The following is a 25,982-nucleotide window of genomic DNA, read 5'->3' as shown; positions in this document are numbered from 1 at the left end:
AGACCTAGAAGTAGGAAAGTCCAATTTGCTGTATATTTATGGCCTGGCACCGACTGATTTGAATGTCTGCAGAGAGGGAAGCTGCACAAGTCTCTCCTGCAGCTGGGGCAGCGGCTTTGCCCCCGGGTGTTCCCACCCGTCCACTAAAGCAGGGGTTCAAGCTACAGCCTTTCGCACCGTCGGAGCAGCTCCGGTGCCTCTCCTCCCCTCCCAGCCACCGACCGCTGTGAAAAGCAGGGACGGAACGATCTTTGTAACCCCTCCAGCTACTCCTTTAATTTGGATGAAATTAGTATTAAAAGCTACAGTTCAAAACCAAACCAAAATCAAGAACCAAGTGCCTCTGCTGAGTGGCAAAGACACCAGGATACAAAACAGAGTGAAATCCACTATTTTCTCTTCTTGCACAACCAAAACCATTCTTCTGTAGAAAAATCCAGAATCTGGGTATCCTCAAAACATCGCTGAACCATCCAGCTTCAGCAACCACCCAGGTACAGGAGTGGGGCACAAACCAGCACGTCCCTGGATTAGCTGTGCCTGTAAATGCTGTCATACTCACTAGTGTTGAATACCTAAACATTGCCTGGGTTTTGAGGGAAAGGAGTCCAAAACAGGTCAGAAAAGAGCGCAGTGGCTCAAGCCAGACCCTACGGGACCCGCCAGTTCACGTAACAGGCTTTAAACCCAGAGCCCCCGTGCTCATTCCCAGTCAGCGCGGCATCCAAAAGCATTGGAAGAGGCCTCTTGCCTTTATAAGGCACCAGATGTGATGGAAAAAAACCCCAAAGCGCTTCGCTTTTGACACAGACCATGTTAAAATCACCGCTCCTGAAAAGGAGAATTACCTTTCCTTTTCCATCTGCTTTTCTTCCCATCTTTGTTACTGCACCCGTCGCTGCTGCTGCTGCTGCTGCTGCAGTTCTCGGAGCTCTGGGAGTCGGACTGGGCATCACTGCTCTCCTCCGAGCCGTCAGAGAGCTCCTTCAGCCCATCCGGGACATCCTTCTGCAAAGGGAAGGAACGGACAGAGTCACCCACTCCACAACAAACCCTTCCAATTAACAACATACTTCAAAGTAGCGCTTTTATTTATCAAGCACCGACTGTGGATTGTTTTATGCTGCAATGTCAGAACTGCTCAGCCTCTGGCTTCTTAAACACTCCTCTGCGAGTTCATATAAGATATTGACCGTCTTTTACAGCACCCTCGCCATCACTCGGCAGATACACCCGTCCTTAGGCTGTACCCGTCTCTGCCATCCCTAATCACCAACTCCAACACGCTCTCGCTTGACAAACATCCACTCCATTTTGAATTTCCTAACAGAAGGTACGAACGGCTCAGTGTCCCACCGTCCCAGGCAGTGTTATTTCCCAACGGAGTCCCTGGCAGTGCCTGGCCCGTGGCACAGGTCCTCCTGAAAACAGACCCGGGGGGTGTTTCTGCCCAAGGGCTGGGTGGTGGGTTCTCTTCACTCGCCCCCCGTTCCAGCCCAGAACCCCAGCGGTGTTGGCCCAGTCACACCTAAACCCAGACTGCCCTCTAGTGATCATCCCGCCAGAGTCGGATCCGTACCTACGCTGCAGATTAGTGCTAATTAGCGACAACAAACTGTTTTCTGCTTCAGTTCTGGTCCTTAACGTCACCGCTGTCCCACCACCCAAAACCGCTCGGGACATCTCGCAGAGGCTGAGCCAAGGAGGGCAGGACAGTGGCCGGAGGTATCAGCTCATCCCCAGCTGAGACCGGCCACTCTCCAGACACTGGGACAGGCTGCCCAGGGACGTTGTGGAGTCCCCATCCCTGGAGGGATTTAAAAGCCGGGCAGACGTGGTGCTGAGGGACACGGGTCAGTGGTGGGCTGGGCAGTGTTGGGTTGATAGTTGGACTTGGTGGTCTGAAAGGTCCCTTCCAACCTGGATGATTCTCTGATTCTATCCCCACTCCGCTTCTGTCCCATCATCTCGGCCAATCCATATGGCATTCCTGAAATTATGCTCTCATCCTGAATTCCTCGTTAGGTTATTGGAGAAAGCAAACAGGACAGTGCTGGTACCAGCTGGTCAAAGGAATTGGTCTGTGGGCACCAGACAGCAAAAAATCCTACTGTTAATACCCACTGGAAAAATTTAAACACCTCTCCCTTTAACTGGAGACAACTGATCTCTTGGCCTTTCTCTGAATTAGAGCTATGACCAATTTCCACACGTAATGCCCAAAAGTACTTAAGACAACACAAGTGTTATCCATTTCATTGATTCCAGACTTCTCCCATCAGCAAGGTAAGCCAATAGGTTCAAGTATCCAGTTATATTTTCATCTTGCACTTCACAAATAAATCTCTTTTAACTGCACATGGAAAGTTACTTGTAACCTGCATTGGAAGAAGAAATGGTATCACCAAAAGCAGGAAAAAAATATCTATTTGTATCAAGTGTCACCAAAGTTGAGAAAGATGAAGCTTATGTACTTCCTAACGCTGACACTCCCTTCACTAAACCTCCTTTATGGCTTGACATGGGGAAAGATGATTTAGGCACCCAAGACGCAGCCATTACACATTTATCTATTCCAGTTTTTCCAAGAGGTTTCCTTCAAAGTCTGCTGCTGAGAGGGGAGGAAGTCTTGGCGCGGGGTGCCTTCCTCCAGGCACGGAGGAACACAGGAGCAGCTGGAAAAAATGGACTTGGTGTTTCTGGTGGGAGGGGGTAAAGACGATGGAACCAGACTCTTCTCAGTGGAGCCCAGAGAAAGGGCGAGAGGCAACAGGCACAAACTGAAACACATGAATTCCACCTCCATGTATGGAAGAACTTCTTTACTGCACGAATAGTGAAACACTGGAATGGGTTCCCCGAGAAGCTGGAGGTCTCCATCCTTGTAGGAATTCAGAACTAGACCATGACTGAACACGGCCCTGAGCTACGTGCTGTTTTTGACCCTGCATTAAGCAGTGGGTTGGACAAGACGATCTCCAGAGGTCCTTTCCCACCACCATGGGCTCACAAAGCCTGTACAACATCAATGGCTTTCCCTCTGGCTGGGAGTGAGAGGTCTTCACCAGTATCTTCCGATGTAGTGTCCAGTCTGCTCTGTGGATGCCGCATTCTCTCAAAATTTCCACGCAAGAGGTCAGTATGGGACCCCAACTAACACCCCCCCGGCACACACCTGCAGCTCACCCCACTGCAAGTTCTGCTTTCGAAGCAGAAGTGATCTCTCAACAGCAGAACTGTCTTCTCTACACTACACTTCTTCTTCTTTCAATAAGCGAACTTAGTCCTTCTAGTGAAAACGTTTTCCCGAGTCCTAACGCTCTGACACGACGCAGCTTCCCTGCTCCGGGTTTAGGGTCTGCACTCTTTATTCCTAAAATGTACAACTTTACACTTTCCTGTAGTGAAGCAAACGACACAAGAATTAGTCCGGTTCATTAGCACACAGATAACTACTTCCCTTCTCTGACAGCCCTGGCCCTAAACGCACATGTTATTGGAACGGTGTTTTACGGACGTCCATGTGGACGCAGTGACACCAGCTCCACCTCTGCCGGGTGTCCTGCAATGGTGTTCTTGGAAGCTCTGGAGATGTTTCACTCCAATGGCCCATCAGCACCCAAAGGGACATCCTCTGTCGTCACCTTATATACAGATACTCAAGGAATAATGTGCTTTTCCAGTTTCCAGGGCAGAGGGAGGACATGGTGAGAACGGGATCCAACCTGGCTGAATTTTTGACTGTGACAATGAGGACATCTTTTTCTGGGCAATTCTTAATTGATTTCCTTGGTAAACTAACTGGCACTTGTAAAGCACTTCCTCATATAGTTTGAGTATTTTAGGATGAGATGAATCTCCTCTTAGAAACTATTGTTCTCTCCATTGAGCACGGAGTGAGACAAGGAAAGCGGTTCCAGCAGAGACCCCTACACTGGAGGGGTCTGTGTGTAGGGACAGGAATCCCATCTCATGGCACAGTCTTCAGAGAAAAACTTACAGAAAATCAAGAGCAGTGTGAGCTGGCTTCCTTCTAGCAGTATAGCTGGGGAAAAAGGTTTCAAATAAAGACTATTTTTAAAGATGTTAATCAGATAAATCAAGGAATCCACAGTTTTTCCCCTACAAATGTTCTCTGCCTGCTATTAATAGACTGAGGATAAGGGAATTTTTCATTTCTAGATACGAGTTGACATTGGTGAAGATGAAGTTACCCTTTTTGGGCTGAAGTGTTATTACAATTTTAACTACTCTTATTTCTGGAATAATAACTAATACCAGCAAACTACACTGCTGTGAGTAAAACCAGCACCGTCAGCTGTATTTCAGCCCCAGGTGCTCCCCAGCAGAAACACAAAGATTCAGTGTTTGCATCTGGAGGGCAAGTTGATGCTACAACTCATGGTGTTGAGGAATAGTTCCCTCTTCAGGATTATCCTAATCTGGTGGATTTTTAAACAGATTAAAGTCAATTCAAACGGAATTCCCCAGCCGAGAGACTCACCTTCAGGGTGTAGACTCCCATGCGCCCCGGGACCTTATAGAAGATGCCCTCTTCCCCTCGGGAGTTGGTATGGAGCATGGCATTCAGGCAGGCCAGAGGAGACGTCCCGCTGGAACCAGAAACACAGGGTTAACGGTGTCTGAAGGGACCTGCTCAGCGTTCTCCTCCTGCCGGGACACAACCCCGGCCCCTCGCCCCACCGACACGCATGCAGAGGCAGAAAAGGTCCAGATCCAACTTCTACTCTCCAGGAGAATACAAGTTGAAGCTGCTGGAATAAGCACCAGTTAAACCAGTCCGTGGATCCACACCCACACTCCAGCCCCGGATTAAAAAATCAAACAGAAAAGCCCCCAAGTTCAGGCTCTCCAATACATTCTTGCAGAACATCAAGGCGGTCACACATTTTCAAAGCTCCAGATAATCAACATTGCTCATCTGAAACTCAGCAGATTTGGTGTGAGCTAACGACTGACTGCAGAGCTAGTTAAAATTGGGGTTTTTTTCAAGAGAACCCAGAGCACACTGAAATGAGTGTTGTGGGACAAATAATAGAAACCAATTGTGTCATTCTCCCTGAAAAGAGCGGAGATCTCTGATCCCAGCCAGAGCACCGAGACACAAGATCCATCTCTCTTCAATGGTGCTGGTGGGGGTTTCTCTGTTTGGTTTTTCAGACCCATCCCGCTGTAGCAGAAGCAAAATCAGGTGGACACGGCTTGGCAGGAGACTCGCGCTCCCACTGCAGGGTCAGGCTCATCACACCCTCCAGGAAATAGGTGGTTTTGGTCGTAAAGCACATTGGTATCGAGCACGACCCCTAGAGAGCAGTTGTGAGATGGAGTCTCTGCCTCCCACCGCCCTGCCACAAAGGCTGGAACCAGAACCATCACATTCAAACCTAAATTTGTGACTGATCGACTGAAATCCCCGAGCAGGAGAGGCAGCTGTTTCTCTATGAACATTCAAACAAATCCCACCAAAAGCGGTGAAACCACTCCTGGGAGGGAAGGGGAATTGAGGGGAGGAGGCGCAGAGCCCTCGGGCGATGCCGGCAGAGCACACGCGCTCCCAGTTCTGCCCCAGAGAGGAAAAAGAGCCCAGCTGAGTTTCCCACGCCTAGTACCAGGAGAAGGCAACATCCTGGAACAGGTCTGGTCTCCTCCACCCCAGCATGTCCAAGCTAATGGACAGGAGACCCTACAAGGAACACTGGCCAGACAGGGTGGCTCAGGAACGGCAGGAGAAATCCCATCAGGAGAGGAGGGATAGGATTTATGCCGCTAGACCCGATCCCAGCTCTGCTGACTGTTAGCAAGACCCCGGTCCCTTTTGGAGGGACCTCTGCTGGGAGGGAGCTGGCAGGGCACCATCCCAGTCCCCCTGCCCACAGCACCTCAGACTGGGATCCCGCAGGTTCCTCGCTCCTTCGGTCGAGAAATGGGTTTAGAGAAGTCCTCGGAGTTCTGGGGAGCTCTGTGGTCGTGGCTGGGATACCCCAGGGCTCAGACACAAGCCTGGGCAGCAGAGATGCCACCAGCAGAGAGCTCTCTGGGGCTGCAGCCCACAGTCAGAGCAGAACATCTCCTTCAAACCCACGTTATTTCAAGCAAAGGCCAGAAAACAGCCTCTACAGCATCCCCGCTCTGCAGGATCTCGTGCTTCCTGAGTTTTTGCCAGCGTAATTTGTTAACAAATACTAGTGAAAATGGTGATGAGGAAGGAATTTTCTAAAGCCCAGCCCAAAGCTCATCTGACCATCTTAGCAGAGGGCTCAGCCTGATGCTCATGCAAAAACCAGTGGTGCTGGAGGAAGCAGCTCAACCTCAGGCACCTCAGGGACACCCCCCAGTCGTCCTGTTTTGGTTCTTAACGTGGCAAAACTCAGTGTCATTGAGGTACTCGTACACTGAGCCAGAGACTCCTCTGGTCGACAAACGCCTTTGGGAGAGACAGGCAACCATGAAGAGCCACGGAGATGCTGGGAGGGCTGGAGCCCCTCTGCTGGGAGGACAGGCTGAGAGAGTTGGGGGGGTTCAGCCTGGAGAAGAGAAGGCTCCGGGGAGACCTTGGAGCCCCTTCCAGTCCCTCAAGGGGCTCCAGGAAAGCTGGGGAGGGACTCTGGATGAGGGAGGGGAGCCCTAGGAGGAGGGGGAAGGGTTTGACACTGACAGAGGGGAGATGGAGCTGAGATGTGGGGAAGAAGTTCTTTGCTGTGAGGGTGGTGAGAGCCTGGCCCAGGTTGCCCAGAGAAGCTGTGGCTGCCCCATCCCTGGAGGGGTTCAAGGCCAGGTTGGAGGGGGCTTGGAGCAACCTGCTCTGGTGGGAGGTGTCCCTGCCCAGGGCAGGGGGTGGCACTGGGGGGGCTTTAAGGTCCCTTCCCACCCAAACCATATGTTGATTCTATGATACAGACAGAGAAACCAGTAATGTCAGCATCTCGCTTTGATCCCTGCTGAGAGTTTGTGCCTGTCTTCAGACATCTCGGTTGACAACCCAGCCAGAATCCCTACCCCTGAAGAAAAGCTTCTCCTAAATACATCTGCACACATCAGACCACCTCTCTTCACCACCTCCTTGACTGACCCCAATGAAACCACCTCTTGGCTCATTGTTCCTGCTGCTCCCATGGCTTTTCCATGCTCCTTCCCCAGTGCTGAGGGAAACATGATCACCACAACTGGAAGCCACTCTTCCCACAGCAGCTTCACCACGGCCATGCACTAACTTCACAAGGCCTTCACAATCCTCTTCTCCAGAAAGCCACAGGGTCTCCCTGGAAGCCGTAATTCAGTGTGATTTCCTACAGCAACCCCAATTCTTTTCCGAAGGCACTGTTCCCGGGGGTACACCCTTCCCCTCTTCTCCTCCTTGCTCCTGGGTGGGATTTCTGCTGGTGAGTACTTTGCACGAAGTGAATACAAGGATATTTCATACAGGCCTGGCTGTACCTGAAATATAAACAATATCCCTGTCCTTCTCCCAGCAGCATTTACCATCATTCCTCTCATCGCTGCGTCTAGGGAATTGCCATTTTACGCCTCTTTCCAGGTCACTAGTAGCTCGTTGGAGAGCAGTGGGAGCTCCGGGGCAGGAGGGAGCTCTGCCACGTACCTGACCCTCGGCTGGTGGAGGACATGCTTTTCACAGGCAGAATGAGAGCAGAATGTTGGTGTCAAGCCAAGCATCCCACAGGAGTCCAGGCAGAGCCACGCTTTGGGAGCTCACCAAGGAATGAAGCCTTGGCAGGACCCATCGTTACAAAAGCCCCCCCTGGTCTGGCATCTCCGGGGCTCCCACCGAACTCATTCCGCTGTCTAACTCCTCACCCGCTATCTCTGCTTTCTTTTTTTCCTCACATTTCCCCATCTATAGATCCGTGTCTTCCTCTACAGGCTCTTCTAAGAAAGCTGGCGCTAACGGAACGCTATTCGAGCCTTTCATAAAGCTTACTGCGAAAATTATGGAAGCTAAAAATCAGTTAACAAGTCCTGCCTAAGTTCAAAAAAAAACCAAGGGGGTGGTATTAATTTGGGTATAAGATGCGTGGTCTTCACGAGGTGTTATGTTCTTTCTGCCTCCACAAGCGACTGATCCAGACCTTGATTTGACATCCACACCTCCAACGTTTTCTTCTACTAATTGAGTTTGGGATGGTCTCATCTGGGATAAGCAGTGGGTTCAACTCCAGACTCAGTTTTATGGCCCCCAGCTAGAAGGTTTTTTATACAAACAAATGCACTCGAATCGAGCAGCTTTATCTAGACAGGGCACGCTTAGGATTTTACTGAACTGCTGGGGTTTCCCCCAAGAACCAGACATGATGTTTTATTAAAACATTATGTCACACCCTGAATTTTTACAGCTTAGAATTCCAGTGCTCATTCCAGTAAGTTTTTCAACCCAGATAAATATTTTTACATCACACATGCTAACAAATAGCGTGAAAAACATATTATTTCCCATTCGGCTTATGCATAATCGAGGCAGGATAAGAATTCCCGAGGTGGCAGGTTCGGGAAGAGCTGCTCAGGGGTTCCCAGCTCGCAGGAGCTCCCATTAAAGTGAAAAAAAAATATAAAAATCTATTTGTAAGAGTTTAGAAGAAGAAAGGTAACTGTAACAACATTTACCAGGATGAATTTGGATTCCATGGTGTTGCAACTGCACGCTGAAACTTCCTAGATTTTACTTTTCAAAAGCTAAAAATAGTGCTGTAGATCTGCCAAAACACGGGCAGCAAACTCAGCACAAACAGGACTCGTGGAGCCAGCGCAAGGGTCACAGCCCCAGCTCCCGCGCCCAGAGCGAGGAGCTCCTCCAAGCAAACTGGGAAACACCGATTTGTTCACTGCCTGAAGCTTTAAATCCCTCTCCTGTCCCATCCCCTATGCGTTTCCCTCACCCGCAGCGTGTTTCACCTTGGGACGGGCTGGGGAGTAACACCCCCACCCGTTCCGAGCTACTTCTGTCACAAGCAAAAGAAATTAAGTGCTGACATAGGTTTTCAACCACAGCATCAAGAATATTTTCATTTACAGGTGCTGTTTCGGAGGGGTGACGCCCAGCGAAGAGGCTGAGCAAATGCACGTTCTTAAACTTGGATATAACCAGAGTAGGCACTGACATGCCCCAGGGCAGGGGGTTGGATCTAGGTGATCTTTAAGGTCCCTTCCAACTCTAACCATTCTGTGATTCGATGATTGCAGCTACTCACCACCTCGACAGCAGCGTCTTAAATAGACTCAGCCAAATGTGGGACTTTCTGAGCCTCTGCCCGAACGTTTCGAGGACACTGTGTTGGGGCAAGTATTAAGTGCCCATGAAGTGGCTATTTCCATTATGAATTTGTTCTGCTTTCCACTGAAAATGGTGTTTTGGTGATTATTCCCTTTTCACTCTGACTTCCCAGCTGAAAACAAGCAATTTAACCGATTTAGTGGAACTTATAAACCTGTTTATCCTTACAAGCCTATGACTGCTACATAAACTATGTATTTATTTTTTTTTTACATTGTTGACTAAACAAGGACTTTTGGTAGCTTCCAAATACTCTGTTCTGAAAGTTGAAATTTTTCATATCTGCACTTCCACTTCATTAATAAATCAGAAAACTGATCTCAAAGTGACCAAGGGCAAGTGACAGCCCCCCTCTGCCTGCAGGACAGGCGTGTTCTTTACCTATTTTATTGGATTGCTGAGAGGGCTATGATATAATATTATATAGTATAGTATAATAGCAATTTCTGTAGTTCAGAGGTAGTTGTAAGGCCAGTCAATGGCATAAGAAACACATACTCTGAGCTCTTGCCCCCCAAAGGATTTCTCTGAGCTACCTGACCTTTGGGACACACACACACCAAGTTTTCCTTCTGAGAACAGCCAGATTTAAGCCATCCTTAAATCACGGCATTTTAAACTCTGCATTAAATTCCAAGCTCCTTCAGCCTGAGCAGGAAAGAAGGGTGTGAGGGTGCTAAAGGTGCAGAGGGTTAAGGCCAGGGCTCTCTACCCCGAGCCCGTTGAGGGGGAGGAAGGAGGCGGATGGAGCGTTTCCTCCCATGCTTCCAGTCCCACCGGACCCACTTTTGTTGGGTCACACGCGGACGGGACACTGGAGTGAAACGTTCCAATTGTGCGGTATTTGAACTGAAAAACTCTGCCCTCCAAGCATCACGCAAGGTGTGTTCATCTATGGAGAGGTTGTTTTATACTAAAGCTCCATTTTTTTATTTGGTTAGCAGATTTTACAGGATTCTCCACACGTGCACAGCAGCGTGGTGGGCCCAGCAGATCCCCCACCGCAGGACCCCCACCCCAGTGCAGACAGAGGGGCAGCTCCTGATGCTGCTGGGCACAAGACACCGCTTGGAAGCCCCTGGTTCCCCACCAGCAGCCTCAGCACCAGAGAAGAGTTATTTATTGCCTTCTGCTCTAAGTGGAAGCTTAATATAAAGCACACCCACCAGCGAGCGTCTCTGTTGCCCACGGTGACTGCACGCTGATGGGACTGGATAAAAAAGCCCCAATGAACTGAACTGGGTTTAAGGGTGAGGGGGCTTCCCATTTTCCCCACTTTCCAGCTGAATCAGACATTCACACAAACACCTTTTGTTTATTAGTGTATTAAAATATGACTGTTTTAAAAAAAACAACAGTTTCAGGCGGAGGGGAGTGTCAGAGCAGAGAGGTACCGAAGCAGACCCCACCACACCAACGTCAGGCTTGTTAAACAAATTGTTCGTTTAGAAAAAAAGCAGCTTGTTCTACATGTTAAGATTTCGCTTCGCCCAAAATGCGGTGCACAAACCCAGGTCATGCAACCCCAGCACCCCCCACACCCCGAGGCAGGCGTGCAGAGAGCGGGGTTAGGGGCACACACACACACACACACACACACACGCAGCAGCACATGCCAGCAGCCCAAAATTTTATTTTCCACGGACTTCACAAGCAACGGGAGCTCTGGGGTTGGCAGGGCAGCGCCAGCGCAGAGGGCATGCAGGAAAGGCAGGCGCGGGCAAGAGAAGCGTTAAGGCTGGATATACTACCGTTACTTGGATTCTAAGTCTGCGTGAAACAAGCAGTTGCTCTTAATTAAGGCTTTGGCAGCTTGCGTTAATAGAGAAGAGCAGCTTTAGAACAATCAGCAGTGGTTCTTACCTTCTGGAGTTGGAGTGCAACCCAAAAAAAGGAGAGAAACACCCCTTTAAAAACTTGAGCAAAACAATCGTCTAATCATTAATATGAACCCTCCCCCCCATCCACCAGAACCAAACTGAAAGCGTTTTGGGCAGATTTGCAGTAAAACTGAGCCCAGGTTCCATCAAACAAACATGGGGGGGGGAAGACATAGACCTATCACATTTTTTGAGTCTATTTCCAGAGAAGCTGGCACTCTCTGCCAACCCCGGCGCTTCCCACATCCAGCTATTTCACCCTCCACCAGTTATTGACCTTTTTAGAGAAGTCTTGGAGATCTTGGAATCTTTCCTTGGGAAACCTCACACGCAGCTACAGGGATTTCCTGCTCTTACCCTTTCACACCCCCTCCTCAGCACCCAAACTTCTTGACCCTTTCACACCCCCTCCTCAGCACCCAAACTCCTCGGGAATTTGTGCTGGATGAAGAAAGCAGGAGTTTGGGTGGTGGTGGCCCAGCGGTGACCGCGGGTTCAGAAGGAGCCACACTGGGACCACAGTGTGCCAGGGCCAAGGAGACGTGGGTGGGTGAACATCAGCAGGAGGACATCAGCTCTCGGGGACACACCGCCATTGGGCTTCGCTTCCTGCTCTAATGAATGGGCTGCCACGATGTTGTAGTAAAATTGATATTAACTAGAAAAATGAAATGTGACACAGAATCAAAGCAACCAAGAGAACCTGCCGGTGCTGCTGGAAGTTATCCACACAGCCCCAACCATAGCTCATTAATTACAGAGAAACAGTAACTAGACATGATTAATCTAAGATTGAATTAAGCACCTAACTCCTAGACAAGGCAGCTTTGTTAAGAAGCAGGTATTTCTGTCAAGAGAGTGACGAGCTGCAGGCCTGGGCAGCAAACCCAGCAAACCCCCAGGGACTGCCAAGAGTAGAGGAGAAGGAGGTGAAAGGGAATTTGGACAGGGGGAGATGGTGACCACCCACCCAAAGGATATCACCCACCCAAGAGGGAACAAGGGACAAAGAAGACAGAGTCTGGGCACTAATTTACACAGGAAATGAAACAACCTTGACCAATCATTAAAGAGAATAACAATGAATATGCATTAATTGTTAGAATATGTAATAACCAGTGTATAAAAGTTGAAATTTCTGGAACTAAGGTGTGCCCCCTTGGGACAGGCACCCTATTCCTGTGCATTAATGGAATAAACTTGGAGGTACCTCTGCTCTGTGTGTCACTGGCTTGCACAGCGGGTAAAGAACCCAGATTTGGGACAACAGTGACAACTGAATGTGAGCTGCGGGGACATCAGCAGCCCCTGACCCCATAACGCTGAGCCCTGGGTGAGACGAGAGACCCTCGGAGAAGTCGCCTGACTTTTAGACACGGTTACAGGCGTAAGCAGCACCTCCTGCTCCCCAGCACTCGATTAGCTCCACAGAGCCCACAGGGAAGGCAGTTGTTCCCGTGCTGCTCCCAGCCTTGAGGGACTATGCACAGACCAGCATCTTCTGGTTTGGAAGGAGAAATCTATACAGAAGTACCTTCCTTTGAGGCTTTGGGGGCACAGAGTTAAAACTGCAAAGTTTTGGGCTTCCTCCCCTTTTTATTTCTGCTACAGAACCATGAACCAGTTCACGCTGAAGATAAATCCTACATCTAGGTATTTTTTGAGACCTCAGCTCTAGCATAGGTCGGAAGAGAGTTAACCTGTTGGACTCCGAGTGCTCTCAGCAGAGCACTGCACCCCACATTCCTCCTGCCAACAGCCAACGCACTCTTTCACATGATGAAAACCAGTGTGTAATTTTATTTTCAGGAGACAGCAAAACCCACTAGTACTGCAGTCTCAGGATTAGAGAAGAGGAATATTTTGTTAGTTACGGATTTAACACCTTTATCTAAGGGGTATGGGAAGAGGCACCTACTCAGAGTTTCTCCTACATACAATAAATGCATTTAACGCCCCGTGCTAATGGTAACTAGGAGTTTTTCAAACCAACACTCTCCCCTATGCTTGTTATTTGTGGCATCCACTGAACTCGTCTCCATGTTTTCACACAGAATCACAGAGTGGGACAGAAACCTGTGGCAACTTTGAGTTGAGTCAATGCGAAGGAAGCCAAAAAAACAAACAAAAGGCCTGCGGTGTCCCTAAAAAAGATCAGCAAAGATCAGCTTCTTGTTCTGTGGTCTCCAGGGTCACAAACCAGAATTTCTTCCTAATATCTACTCCAAACCTCCCCTCTTTCAGTGTCAAACCCTTCCCCGATCAAGAGTCCCTCCCCAGCTTTCCTGGAGCCCCTTGAGGGACTGGAAGAGGCTCCAAGGTCTCCCCGGAGCCTTCTCTTCTCCAGGCTGAACCCCCCCAACTCTCTCAGCCTGTCCTCCCAGCAGAGGGGCTCCAGCCCTCCCAGCATCTCCGTGGCCTCCTCTGGCCCCGCTCTAACAGGTCCATGTCTCTCCTGTGCTGAGGACTCCAAGGCTGGACACAGGACTCTCTGCATCTCCAGCTTTCCCTCTCTTCAGGAGAAGCCCTGGTGAGGAGCCCCTGCCAGGTTCAGACCAGAAAATCCAGAAAAACAGGATAGTCATGAGCGTCCAGAAGAGACACTCACTGAAGACATCATGAAGGTCTCAAAGAGAATAAATACCATGGTCTTGCGGTCTTCTGTAGAAAACGTTAAGTTGATAAGGGTTTTATTTTCTGCAGAAAAAGCCACATCCAACTTTCAGCTGACTAAAGGGAAAAAAACTGCAAGAACTTACTGCATCAGCATTTATTGGCCTTTGCTGCTGCCAGCCCCTTCTCCTGAAGGCTTCCAGTAATTAACAGAGCAATTAAAATGGGCATGACCTGTGAGGCTGGCCCTAAGGCACCTACTTGCAACAAAAGCCCCTTTCCCATCAGCAAAACATAAGGAAAGAGCCCCAGAACCCCAAGTCCTGCATGTGACAACCCCAGGAGGTCAGTAACACCTTTATGGACATTTTAATACCCATCTTCCAGCAGAATGAAGATAATTAACTAGAACCAGCAGAGGTTTGAGGTAACCCAGCCCTGGTGGTTCTTAGATAAGAAGCACGGATACCCCTGCCCTGTCCATCCCCAACACACTCAGTGTCATCAAACCCACGAGACATGAACTCAAGGTGCTCCAGCTCCTGCAGCTCATTTGAAGGCTACATTTAAAGCAGCTGAGGATTAAAGAATATGTAAAGCAATTTAAATGTTTGTCAGCTGATGGCTTCGGCTACCTACAGCACCTTCCAAGCCCTGTCATCATCTGCAGCTTCACACCCCGAGAGCAGGGAAAACCAAAGGTGTGTTGTGCTAACAGCGTGACCTGTCTGACACACCGTACCCCAGCCACACAAACCAGAAGCAGCCCCTTTAATTGTACTCCCTGTCCACAGATATGTCTATTAAGGCTTCAAGGTATTTCAGGGACTCAAAATCTCACAAGAGGCCCTGAAGCCACTTTGCTGAGGAAGATGAGGCTGGGAACCACAACCCAGAGTCACTGAGATGGGGAGGAACCTCTGGAGGTCACCAGTCCAACCTCCAGCTCAAAGCAGGAGTATCTGCATCAGGTATCTCAGGGCTTTGATCAGTCCAACCCTAAGTATCTCCAGAAGTGGAGGTCACACAACCCTCTCTGGTCCTGTGCTACTGTTTTATCACCCTTATGGTGGGAAAAAAATATTCCCCTCATATTCTAATCAGAATTTCCCATCTTGCAGTCTGCATCTATTGCCAATCTGTCTAGCATTGTCCATCTCCACCACAAGTCTGGGTCCAGGCTACGGACAGAAGCAAACGCTCACCAGAAATGCCAGCCACCAGGTTATGAACAGCAGGTTTGGATAGAGCAGCTTTTAAATGTACTGTCACAGAAAGAGCTCCGGCAGGAGAAGTCTCCTGGGGTGGGTTGCTATGGGGCTGCCAAAAACAATAAGGAGCTTCAAATACTGTACACCAGGCTACATAAGAAAAGTGGGGTTTTGGCAAACATTGCGTTGCCTCCTCGCTGTGTGACACCACAGCTACCACCAGGCAAATCTGATCTTACGTGTTATTTTAAGAAGTTGTGAAAAGCTTCGCTTGAATAAATTAACACTGGTAACAAACCAAGGACAACTCCTTCCAGCGTCTCCTCCCGATGGGGTCCTGCAGCCCAGGGCAGGTGAGGGGCCGTGATGTCCAGGGCAAGCGAGGGACCGTGATGCCCAGGCGTCAGCTGCCACCAAAACAATTTATTTTGTCCTCAGAGGCCAACAGAAGCCTTTAGGGGAGGTGACACGGGCACGGGTGATATGAACTGGAAGGAGTTGCCTGGTGTATTTTCCCCTGCAGTTCCCTTGAGGACAAGTCCCACTGTAGTCTCCAAACACCTCCCGTTGGGAGTACCAGCTGGACAACACAACGTATGCGCAGGAAAGCCTGCTCATACGACATGAAGATGCTACACATTACAGTCTTTGCCACCAGAAAAAAAATATTGGTGTGTTTAACTTGTATTGAAGCAGCTTCGTGGTCAGCTGAGGTCAGCGGACACTAAAGGAACACAAGTGTCCTCTGGAGGAGGCTCTGCTGTAGGGCCATCCTGCAGTACCTCTGGCAGGTCCTCCTACCTCAGCCATTCCCACCTCCTCTACCCTGCTCCCGTCTGACTCCCTATGCAGCAGTGGCAGGAAAATAAGCTTTAAATTGGCTTTCACACTTCAACACATTGTTTCCCAGCTCCCCGATGTGGCGAGGAAGCAGGAGACAGCACAAGTGAGCAGAAAACACAATCCTGCAAAAACTCCCATCACCACCTCAGGAACCTTCCCCTCCTGGGTCCTTTCTCAGCCAACAGCTCAGATGAGGAGAGGACACTGAGGGAACACTAAAGATGAGCTCATCGGCACGTCAAGTGGCCTGAAGCCATTTTAAGAGCGACACCATGAAGGTTGCTCTGATCTGAGCTGATTTCCTTCATCAAAATACAGTTAACTCATCAGTAAAATACATCGTCTGCCATACAGAGACAGTTCCAAGCTGCCAGTGCACAGATAATTCACTAAAGGGAGGCAGCAAGAGACTGCAGAGCAAGGAGTTGTCTCCTTGGCATTTTGACTCCAGACATCAAGAATGAAGGCAAAACTCTGGACTTACTCCACAAGAAATTATCAAATGGATTATCAAAAATTCTACCACGATAATTGTGTATATTAGTCAAGCACATTGAAAAGGTGGGCAATGGCTGATACATGTTCTTCAACTATAAGGTCATGACCAGAACCAGACTGAGCTGATGGAAATGCTTCATTTCTCAAAAGCAAATAAAAGTGCCCAGAGCCACTATGGAGTTTGCTGAAGGATTCAGTCCACTCTCCATGTCCTCTGGCCTTGTGAAAACACTGAACAACTGGAGAAGTTACAGAGGAAGTGAGTTATCTCAAGATCTGCTTTTTGGGAGGTACAATGATGTTCCTGGATTCAAACCCAAGATCTGAACTCTCACGGCAGACTCAGACCAGCAAATCCTCACACCGAGTTTTGCAGAGCTGCCCTTCCAGGCTGGGGCAAGGCCACGGCTCGTGCTCCACGTGCAGCCCAGCAGCAGGAGCATGAGCCTTGTCTGCTCTCCGCCAGGATGCCTGCCTCTTCCATTCTTGGATAGTTTCAGTTTTCCCATATCCCTAGTATTTATTTAGGATGGTTATTTCGTTCCACGTAGATGAACTGACACATCCAGTTATCTTCCCCCCCACACTTTTCTTTGCTCTTAAGAAACAGAAGTATTAATATTTTCTACTTGTTCCCTATCTCACCCGATAAGCCTCTCCCTCTCTGGGAAACACACAACTCAAGAACCGAGCTACGCTAACAGCAGTTCAGGAGCCGCCATCCCAGCTGCTGGGTTTCTAAAGCAGATCAGAATCACTGGGCCGGTGCCCGCCTTTGCCCAGCACCAAACACTCCCTCTGCTCCCCGAGGGGACAGGACGATGCTACAGCTCGACCACACACCACTCCAGACAGGGCTAAGAAACTACCACGAGGCATAAAGTGTTCAAAATAAGGATTTGTAAGTGACACTGTTTTTTTACTTCCTGGACAGCTATCAATTTTGGTTTAGGTCATTTCCATTACAGACTAGCCACTTTTAAATAAAAAAAAGTAGTTAAGTTTACTTCAGTACCTGGAGTCTGAACTACCTGATCAGGACTAGCTGACCTTGCAGGAGGTAAGCATGGGAGTATGATCCCTATCTACTTTACTTGGTGAAAAGTACCAGTGACTTGAGAGCTGCTTTCCAAACGGGTCCTAGACCCCAATTCTGCAGGTATTTAACATTTCGGTCCCCCAAAATACTTACGAGATAGGGGTTAACAGTAAACTAAACTGTGCTGGAACCAAAGTATGAATGTGCTTTACTGGTATGGACACTGAACTCACCTGATTTCTTTCAGTCCTTCCTTCTGGATAACCTGAAGGATCTCTTTATGGCTCATAGGCGTATTAGGATATTTCTCCAGGACCTGGCAAGGAAAAGCAGATGGAGAGGAAGTTACTCATTTGCATTTTCACTTTAACCTTTGACTGCACAGAAAGCTACATTTAATGGTTTGGACATCTCCAAGGATACAGGCGAGGAAAAACCACCGGCCTTCTCATCCCATCACCACCCCTTCCCTGAAGGACACAGAGGCTCCAGGAGACTGGCAAAGGGCTGGCTTTAGCGTAATTCCCGAGTTTTATTTCAAAAGCACTGGCCCTAGATAATACCTCTTTAAGAGAATTAAGTGCTCCACAGCAACAGGGTGGCTTCACAGCCACAAGTGTCCCTTGGGAATGCTGCAGGAATTGCCGAGGTACCTCAGACACAAAACTTCCAAAATCCAAATCCTTAACGTTTGCAGAGTTGAACCAACTACTGATCAGTTCAGTTGTAAGCATTAAACAAGTTTTAGGAAATGTTGTGTTTAATGCTGCCAGGATTGTTTGAAAATCTCTGCACACAATTCAGTTCATAAAGTTCATAACTATGGTCTATGAAAATCGTTAAATTCCCAAATACACTTCCCCCAGCCCACACTCTGCACAGCCCAGTGCCAACCATCACTCACCTCCCTTTCAAGAGAGCTAAGAGGCAAAAGTCTAACCCACAACAGCAGGCAGGGAGATGCTGAAGGCTTCTGAAGGAAGCTGCCAGTTACTACACGTCATTTAGATATTTTAAGGAATATTCATGCTGGGGGGGGGGAGGGGGCTGGGCAGGAAATGCCTCGTTTCCTCCTTAATCATCCGCTTTTGACCCGTGCCCAGCACATCAACCCCAGAGTGCTGGCTCCCAGCTTCAGCCAGAGAACAAACCCGCAGTACGCTCAGTAGGAAAACCTACAAGTGACTTTGCAGAAGGAAATTACCAGTTTTAATTTCTCTGTTCAAGCCGTGCAAAATATGGGGCTCCCCCTAAACCCTCCCCCCCCGGCCTTTATTCCCTCCAGGAACATCCAGTTACCCTGCTGGCTGCAGATCTACAGCTCTCTCTGGGGAGGACTTGGAGAAGACTTTGCTGAACTGCAGCATCTCTCTGCTCAGAGAAACAAAGACCCCCCCATCAGCACTGCCCCCAGCTTGGCAAGCCCCAGCTGATGTCCTCACCGCCTCCCAGTCTGGTTAAGGGATGTTAAAGCCCGACTTTCAGTGTCACTTCATCTAGAATCAGGCCACCGCAGTTTATAGATCTCTATCAGCTCCCAGTTCCCGTTCCAAGGAGTCAGTACACTCTTGTACCATTAACTTGGGACAACACCTGGAAGCTTTTCTGCAGTGTGCTGGAATCCCAGAGAGGGCAAGAAGAGCCAAGGCTCTCTCAGTTCCTGCTGCTGGTGTCAGCCTTTTCATTGCAGCAAGCAGAACACATCAGGAGCAAAATAAAGTACTGCTATGATTCCACTAAAAAAAGGACTTTAGGGCATTTGCTATTTCTCACACTCAGAAATAAATAGGTGCATTTTTCTCCTTTGACATTGTGTTTTCTTCTTGACTTTCACTACAGGGACACGCTCTTGGCAAGTCCCATCTCACTCATACCTACAGCAGCAACACCACCTCATTAATTTTGCACTAGGCAGAACCACAACGCAAGCTAATACCGAGTTCGACCAGAGAAGCTCCTCATTAAGAGCAGAAAGAAAAGCTTTTCTAATGATACCCTTGCACGCCCACAGGATGCCTCTAAGTATTTCTCCCAGGTAACCTGTTCCCATGTCCTCCTTCCACAGGGCTTCTTCCCGTAGCTGAGCTCAGCTGGATGATGAGTCTGGCCTCCTGCCACTCCTGCGAATCGTGATGGACCACTCCTGAGCTTTCAGAAGGTCACTCTTGAAGATCAACCAGCTCTCCTGGGCAGGCATTTCTATCCTTCTACTCCGTTTCCCACAAGGCCTTAAACTCTCATTTCACTGCCACTGAAAGCAAAGGTGCTGCTTGTGCACCACTCTTCATGTTCCCCACCAGCCCTCTCAGCTCTGCTAGATCTCCTCTAGCAAGTCTGCCCAGCACCTGGCTCAACAAGATGTCCTCGAGCAATTCCCGAGGTCTCCAAGATGGGCTGTGCCCTGTATCACCTGGAGCTTCAGCAGATGCCAGGGCAGAGCCAGAACCAACCCTCAGTCCATAAGGCTTTTCCCAGCTACCTAAAGAGCGTTGCAGAAGACGTCCATACAAAGTCAACACCTTCAGTTTAGGAACTTCCCTCACAGAAAACTGGGAGAATATTTTGAGGAAAACAAAACAAACCCAGAATCACTCCACACTCACCTCTTTTTTTAGAATTTTTCTTAGTCAGCTGTTACTACCTACTGCCAAGACACTATTGTGATAGAGGAATTTGATTAGACAATACAGACATTCTTAAAACGATAGAAACAGCCTTCAGAAAGTATCTAGAAAAGTAGGGATCCATGTAATCTAACCAGCTCCACAGGCATCTCAGACTTTCACTTAGGATAACTGGAAACGTGGGAAGGAGAGAGAGAAGGATGCAGAAGGGGAAAAAAATATTCAAAAAGCTTAGCATTCTCCATCTCAAAATAATGGAAAAACCAGCACACGAAGTTGCAAATCTAACAAAATAAAGCAAGTTATGGCCAGGAAGAGAAGTACAGAGTGTTATGGATTTTGGTGTGAATGGCGACGTGCAACACTGACACGTCAGGCAATAACTGCAGAAAAGGGGGCTCACGTTCACTAGTCCTAACCCATCAAATAGGTTATGAAAACCCTTCCGTCATCTGCAAGTTCAAGATGACATCAAATAGGAAAAATAAAACACCACCACTATTGGAAAAGCACGAGCAGGAACAGGTCATTGTCAAAAGGCTTTTGGATCACTGAAAACATTTTATCCCCTGATTATGGTTTGAATAGAACAAAATCATGAGAAGGGTCCAAGATTTGGGAAACACGCCTGATCCTTAAACTCAGTCTAGACAAGCTCATCTGGAAAAACAACTTTTCTGGCTGAGCAGCCACGTGTTCTTCCAACAGCAGGAAGTTTGCACGAGAATTGAGACTGGTTTACAGTGGTCAGATGCCTCCCAGAAACCTGAAAGCACACGCATCTTCTGTCCAGCCTCATTTAAGGCCCAAGGACAAACCAGAGAGGAAGAGGATTTCACTGAATTTCACTGAATTTTTTTAGAGTTGGAAGGGACCGTATAGATCATCTAGTCCAACTCCCCTGCCGAAGCAGGATTGCTTAGAGAATGCTACTCAGGACTGCAATGAGAACGCTTAGAGAATGCTACTCGGGACTTCAAGGGATGGACAACCCACCCCTCGAAGTGGTCAGGGGGCTCTAAGACAGTAGTCCCGGCTTTTCCAAAGGCATGAAAGCCCCCCCACCAAATAATTTGAAGCAGCACATCAAGCTCCACAAATACCCCAAATAGGGGCCACGGACACCTCAGTCTGCAGGAGCCATCCCACGGCAGGGCGCTTTCACGCCACCACAACCCAACTGGCACACTGTTATCCACCACTGCCCTTAAGAAGAGGCACAGAGGCCAAGATAAGCCTAGCGGCATTAGCCCCGGCGTTGCTCCACGGCCACAGTGGCTCCCTGTGGTTCTGCTAATTTTAGCTAATCCTGCACGGTGGGATCAAAGTTTCTCGTGCTGGGCAACCACCACCCCAGTGACACCAATAAAACAACGAGCTTGGGCTACACAGGAGAGATTAACATGCACTATCCCGGTAACAGTTGTCATCTCAGGTTCTTTAAGAAACTCGTTTAATACTATCTCTCAGCCTACTTAGATAAGCAGAGCAGTTCACACCTTGGGATGCAGTAATAACTCCCTGCTGCCTTACCAGCTGATCCAGAAGAACCAGGTACAAGGATTAAAGGCACTCTTAAAAAAAAATAAAATACACTTTAATTACCTTCTCTCTCTCCTGCCCTTTTAATCCCTATCAGATCCTTCACCCGAGTCCTTTTTTAGTTACCGTGTGTAAATAAATAAAAACTACTACTACTCTCTGCACCAGAACCGAATTTGAGAGGCATTTTAGAATTAAGTCAGGATTTATAACCTACCTCCATACTATGCTCAGCACTAGTCAAGAAGAATGCAAAGAACAAAGCAGCAAGTGCCAATACCAGTTATTGAAAAAACCTCATTACTTGAGCCCAGCTACTACCGCAGAGAAGTGTCAGTGTTCAATATCGGTGAAGCCGTGTACCCGAGATGGTGTCTCGGCTGCTCGAATTAGGCCACCTCAGGTGTTGAAATATTTGAGCTGGCTCATTGTTAACAAAATCCATTAAGAGTTATCTATTTTATAGTATGTGCTGCTTTATGCCCTGAAGCTGTCCTGGTTTCTGAAAAGGTTTCCAAGAAAACAAGATCATCGGGGGGGCGGGGGGGGAAAGGGTATTTCCTAATTTCACATCTTGGAAGAAAGGCAGGTCCCTTACTCTCGCACTATTTACCCTGTAAACCTGCCACACCGGAGCGAAGTCTCCCACACCACACAGTACCAACCTCTGCTCTCCCAAGCAGCTCCGTTTTTCCCCGTTCCCCAGATGTCGCTGACCTACAGGCGCTGGCAAGAGCAGAAGATGGTGTCACACCTCAAATCTACAGCAAAACCACGTTTTACCCGGGCTGTTTACAGAACAAAAAAAAGAATAGGCTTCAGTTTCATCCAAGCTGTTGAAGCAGGTATCTGACACGTTTCTTTATTCTTTAGCAAAAGGGAAAGAACCGAGGGGGGGTTAGGTTTAGGTGACCAGAGACCCAACGCACACAAGGGAATAAGGAGAGCTGGGCCTCCTGCTGCTGCATGAAACCCTTCTCGCTCCAGTATCGCTTTAAAACAGGGGTAATTCTGCAACGTGTGATAAAACCAGGGAAACACCCAAGTGGAGGATGTTCCAAGGCAAGAGATGCTATAAAAGGAAAGCAAATTTGACAATAGAAACTACTTCAAGGCTCGTGTCTCTCATTACGGTTTTGCTGAACTCAAGCTCAAAGTCCATATTCTGCTTCCAGGTCCCAGGTGGAACGACTGCAGCAGGATCCAGAGGAGCCCCCAGCTCACATCTTCTCACGGGGGGAGCTGGGAGCAGCGTCCACCCCAGGTGCTGAACCTCAGAGAGGGCCCGTGGTGACCAGCAGCGATGCCTTCGGTGAGGCTGGTGGCCCCGGCATGGAGCTACGGGACAGGAACCATCAAAATCAAAGAGCTCACGCAATACAAGTTTACAAGAATCAGTGTGCCCATGTATCAGCGTCAAGTGCAAACAGGAGGGGTTTAAGAGTTAAGAACAAACAAACCAGCCTCTAAACACGATTACCCGGGGCTGGCTGCTTTGGGAGTAGTTTGGCATGTGTCTTCCAGCATTGCTGACCCCAAACCCAAAGCAATCTCATCTCTACATCAAAGCTTTCACCTCGTTTTTAGAAATCTTTCCAGATGAAGTCAACAACCCCTCTGGCTCTCAGCCCCAGGTAAGAGCAGTCTGTCCTCAGCGGGAACTCCGCGGAGCCAGGGCGATTCCCACGGGCAAAGTCACAGGATAACACACACAGACCCGACGAGAGGGACGACTGTCCCCACAGTGACATTTGTGGTGCTGGACTCCGGTACAGCCAAGGTTTTGCTCTGAAAATCCACCAAACTGACCCACACACCACAGAATCACCGACCAGTGTTACCAGGGCTGTTCAATGAACGCAGGAATGAGAAATGTGAGTGTCTTGGGCCACTGTATCTCCAAGAAGCGGGACATTTATCTCCTCTGAACTGCACCCCAAGTCTCTCCAGTGAGTAGAAATCTTGGTTACACAGAGTTACATCTTTGGTCTAAGGGAGTAAAGCCTTATGATACCTTCTCACACAGTACAAGACAGACCAGATAATCTCCCCATTTTGGGGTTTTATTCCTTTCTTCAATCCTTTGACAGAAGAGGAGGAGGGGAACCACAGGAAGACAGTCTTAAAGCATAAGAGCAAGACAAAGGCTAAGGATGACATTGATCGACCGATGATTAACCAAAAACGGCTTTGGAAGAAAGTGATGAGAACCTCAACTCTCACACCTTTGAGTTTAGCCTACCCTTGTCAGGAAGGGCAAGGTGTGACCTGGAGATGTAGTTGGAAGCTGAAGACCCAGGCTTAGCTTAGGAGGGGTTGCCACATATACTATTTTGTTTAGATTCTTTCTAAAAAAGATGCAGACTAAATTTATGGTTCCTTACATTCTATATTCTCCTACAGCTTCTTATTAGGAAAAGTAAAATTACTCTTTCTTTAGATCTTATAAAGACACTGCAGTGAAGCTCCTCATGCTAACAAAAGGTGGGAATTATCTAAGCCCACCACTGCTCTTCCCCTTCCCAGTTCCACCTGCTCCGGGTGAGCGGAGCTCTGGGCACTGGAGATGCAGACAGTGCAACACTATTCGGTTTTCATCCTACCAGAGCACCTGGTGGGCACCAAAGGGCAGAAAACGCGGTTTCTGGGTACACCCACCCATATTCATCTCACCCCTTATCTGGGTAAGGGACAGCTCAGCACAACCCGAGAGGACCCTCGGGATGTCCACGTGGGAAGCCTTGTATCTCACCATGCACCAGCCAACGTTCAGGCCTACCTCCTTGTGCTGCATGGTTTGCAGAAGTCCTGTCAGGTAGTCCCATGCCCAGGGCAATACTCTCCCATTACTGCTATTCCCAATGGTTACATGAAGCTTGATAGAAAAAGGTGTCTCTGTCACCCAGCTCCACACCAGTCAGTGCTCCAAAGGGCTGTAGCACCTTTGCTTCACTGCCAGGCCTGGGAACTCACCAGAGCTCAAGCTCTCCTGATGCCAACCACCCATTCCCTCCTCTCTAAAGCCACCGGACAGGAGTTAGGCTAAACCTGATGCAGAAGCAACCTATGATTCCCAATTACCTCTTCCACATCTCACATCACAAGCCCCTACATTTTACCAAGAATAAAACTGTAGCTTCTGGGAGCGTGTCCATGAACACCAGCAGGAACCAGAGGAAAAAAAGCAATTCTGGCCAAGCCATTTCAGTCTCGTCTGTCAGCAAGTCCTCCCCCGCCTCTCCGTGTCCCCACTGCCCTGCCTCGCTATTTGTGGCTCTCGAAAGCTGGAAGAATAGGATTTTCCCAATTCAGCTCAGCTTTCAACACTCTTCTGCAAGAAGAATTTCTACGGTTCTCATTATGGTCTGGTATTCTACTGACAGAACAGAGACGTTAAGTTTCAGAAGGACTAACAGCACCCATATTCAGCTTGTTGAAGCAGCACACGACCGCTTCCCCCACCCCAAACATGCCACACCACCAAGTTATCCATGAGGGACTTGGGTCTTTTCAGTCTGGAAAAGAGCAGCCTGAGGGGGGATCTGATCAACACCTGTAAATACTTAAAGGGTGGGTGTCAGGAGGATGGGGCCAGCCTCTTTTCAGCGGTGCCCAGGGACAGGACAAGGGGGAACGGGCACAAACGTGAATGTAGGAAGTTCCATCTAAACATGAGGAGGAACTTCTTTCCTGTGAGGGTGGCAGAGCCCTGGAAGAGGCTGCCCAGAGAGGTGGTGGAGTCTCCATCTCCAGAGACGTTCAAACCCCCCTGGACACGTTCCTGTGGGACCTGCTCTGGGTGACCCTGCTCTGGCAGGGGGTTGGACTGGATGATCTCCAGAGATCCCTTCCAACCCCATGTCATTCTGTGCTTCTGTGATCTTTCCAGCTTTTCACCAAAATGAGAAAAGTTAATAGAAAACCAAACTGTTAGAAACTACAAGCTGGACCCAAGGCTTTGAACACTTCTTCCACTACTGTGTCCCCCCCAGCAGATTACATCAGGAACGAGCTCCTTCCAGTTGGTTCCCACACCAGCTCTTCAGGAAATTCAGTAACTGCTGACCAAATCCAAGGGTTTAGCGCAGATCGCTGGGCAAAGACGGATGGATGCTATGACAGGGAACCCACTCCATTTATCATAGGAAATTAATCAACACCTTCATTCGTATGGACCAAGGTCGAAGGCTCATTAACAGCTTCCGAGCACTCTCAGGGCAGGGAATTAGCATGCGCCTCGCCGAAACACAGGCTGCACTGAATCATTCATGAACACAGGAGCCAAAACCCTTGGTAAGGGAATTAAAAAAAGAAGACATCCCCTCCCCCAGATCCCTCCAGCACAAAACGACTCTTACTGGGCCATACTGTTAAGTTTTCTTTTACAGCTCACCCTTTCCCGGCAGCGAGAGTTGGCCGCGCTTCCCA

General features: G+C 48.8%; 1 protein-coding gene across 1 annotated transcript in view; it reads right to left on the bottom strand.

Moving 5' to 3' along the window:
* Positions 1-25,982, bottom strand: part of ASXL2 (ASXL transcriptional regulator 2) — a 76,302-nt gene that overhangs the window by 38,581 nt on the left and 11,739 nt on the right. The window contains exons 2-4 of the mRNA XM_074153968.1: positions 17,622-17,704; positions 4,505-4,613; positions 849-1,008 (exon numbers count right to left, since the gene is read on the bottom strand). Of these exons, the coding sequence (XP_074010069.1) occupies positions 849-1,008; positions 4,505-4,613; positions 17,622-17,704 (352 nt within the window). The remainder of the gene's footprint in view (positions 1-848; positions 1,009-4,504; positions 4,614-17,621; positions 17,705-25,982) is intronic.

The sequence above is a fragment of the Numenius arquata genome, chromosome 9 (genome assembly GCF_964106895.1).
Source record: "Numenius arquata chromosome 9, bNumArq3.hap1.1, whole genome shotgun sequence".
NCBI lineage: Eukaryota > Metazoa > Chordata > Aves > Charadriiformes > Scolopacidae > Numenius > Numenius arquata.
Note: the sequence above shows the minus strand (reverse complement) of the source record. Positions and strands in the feature narration are given on the sequence as shown.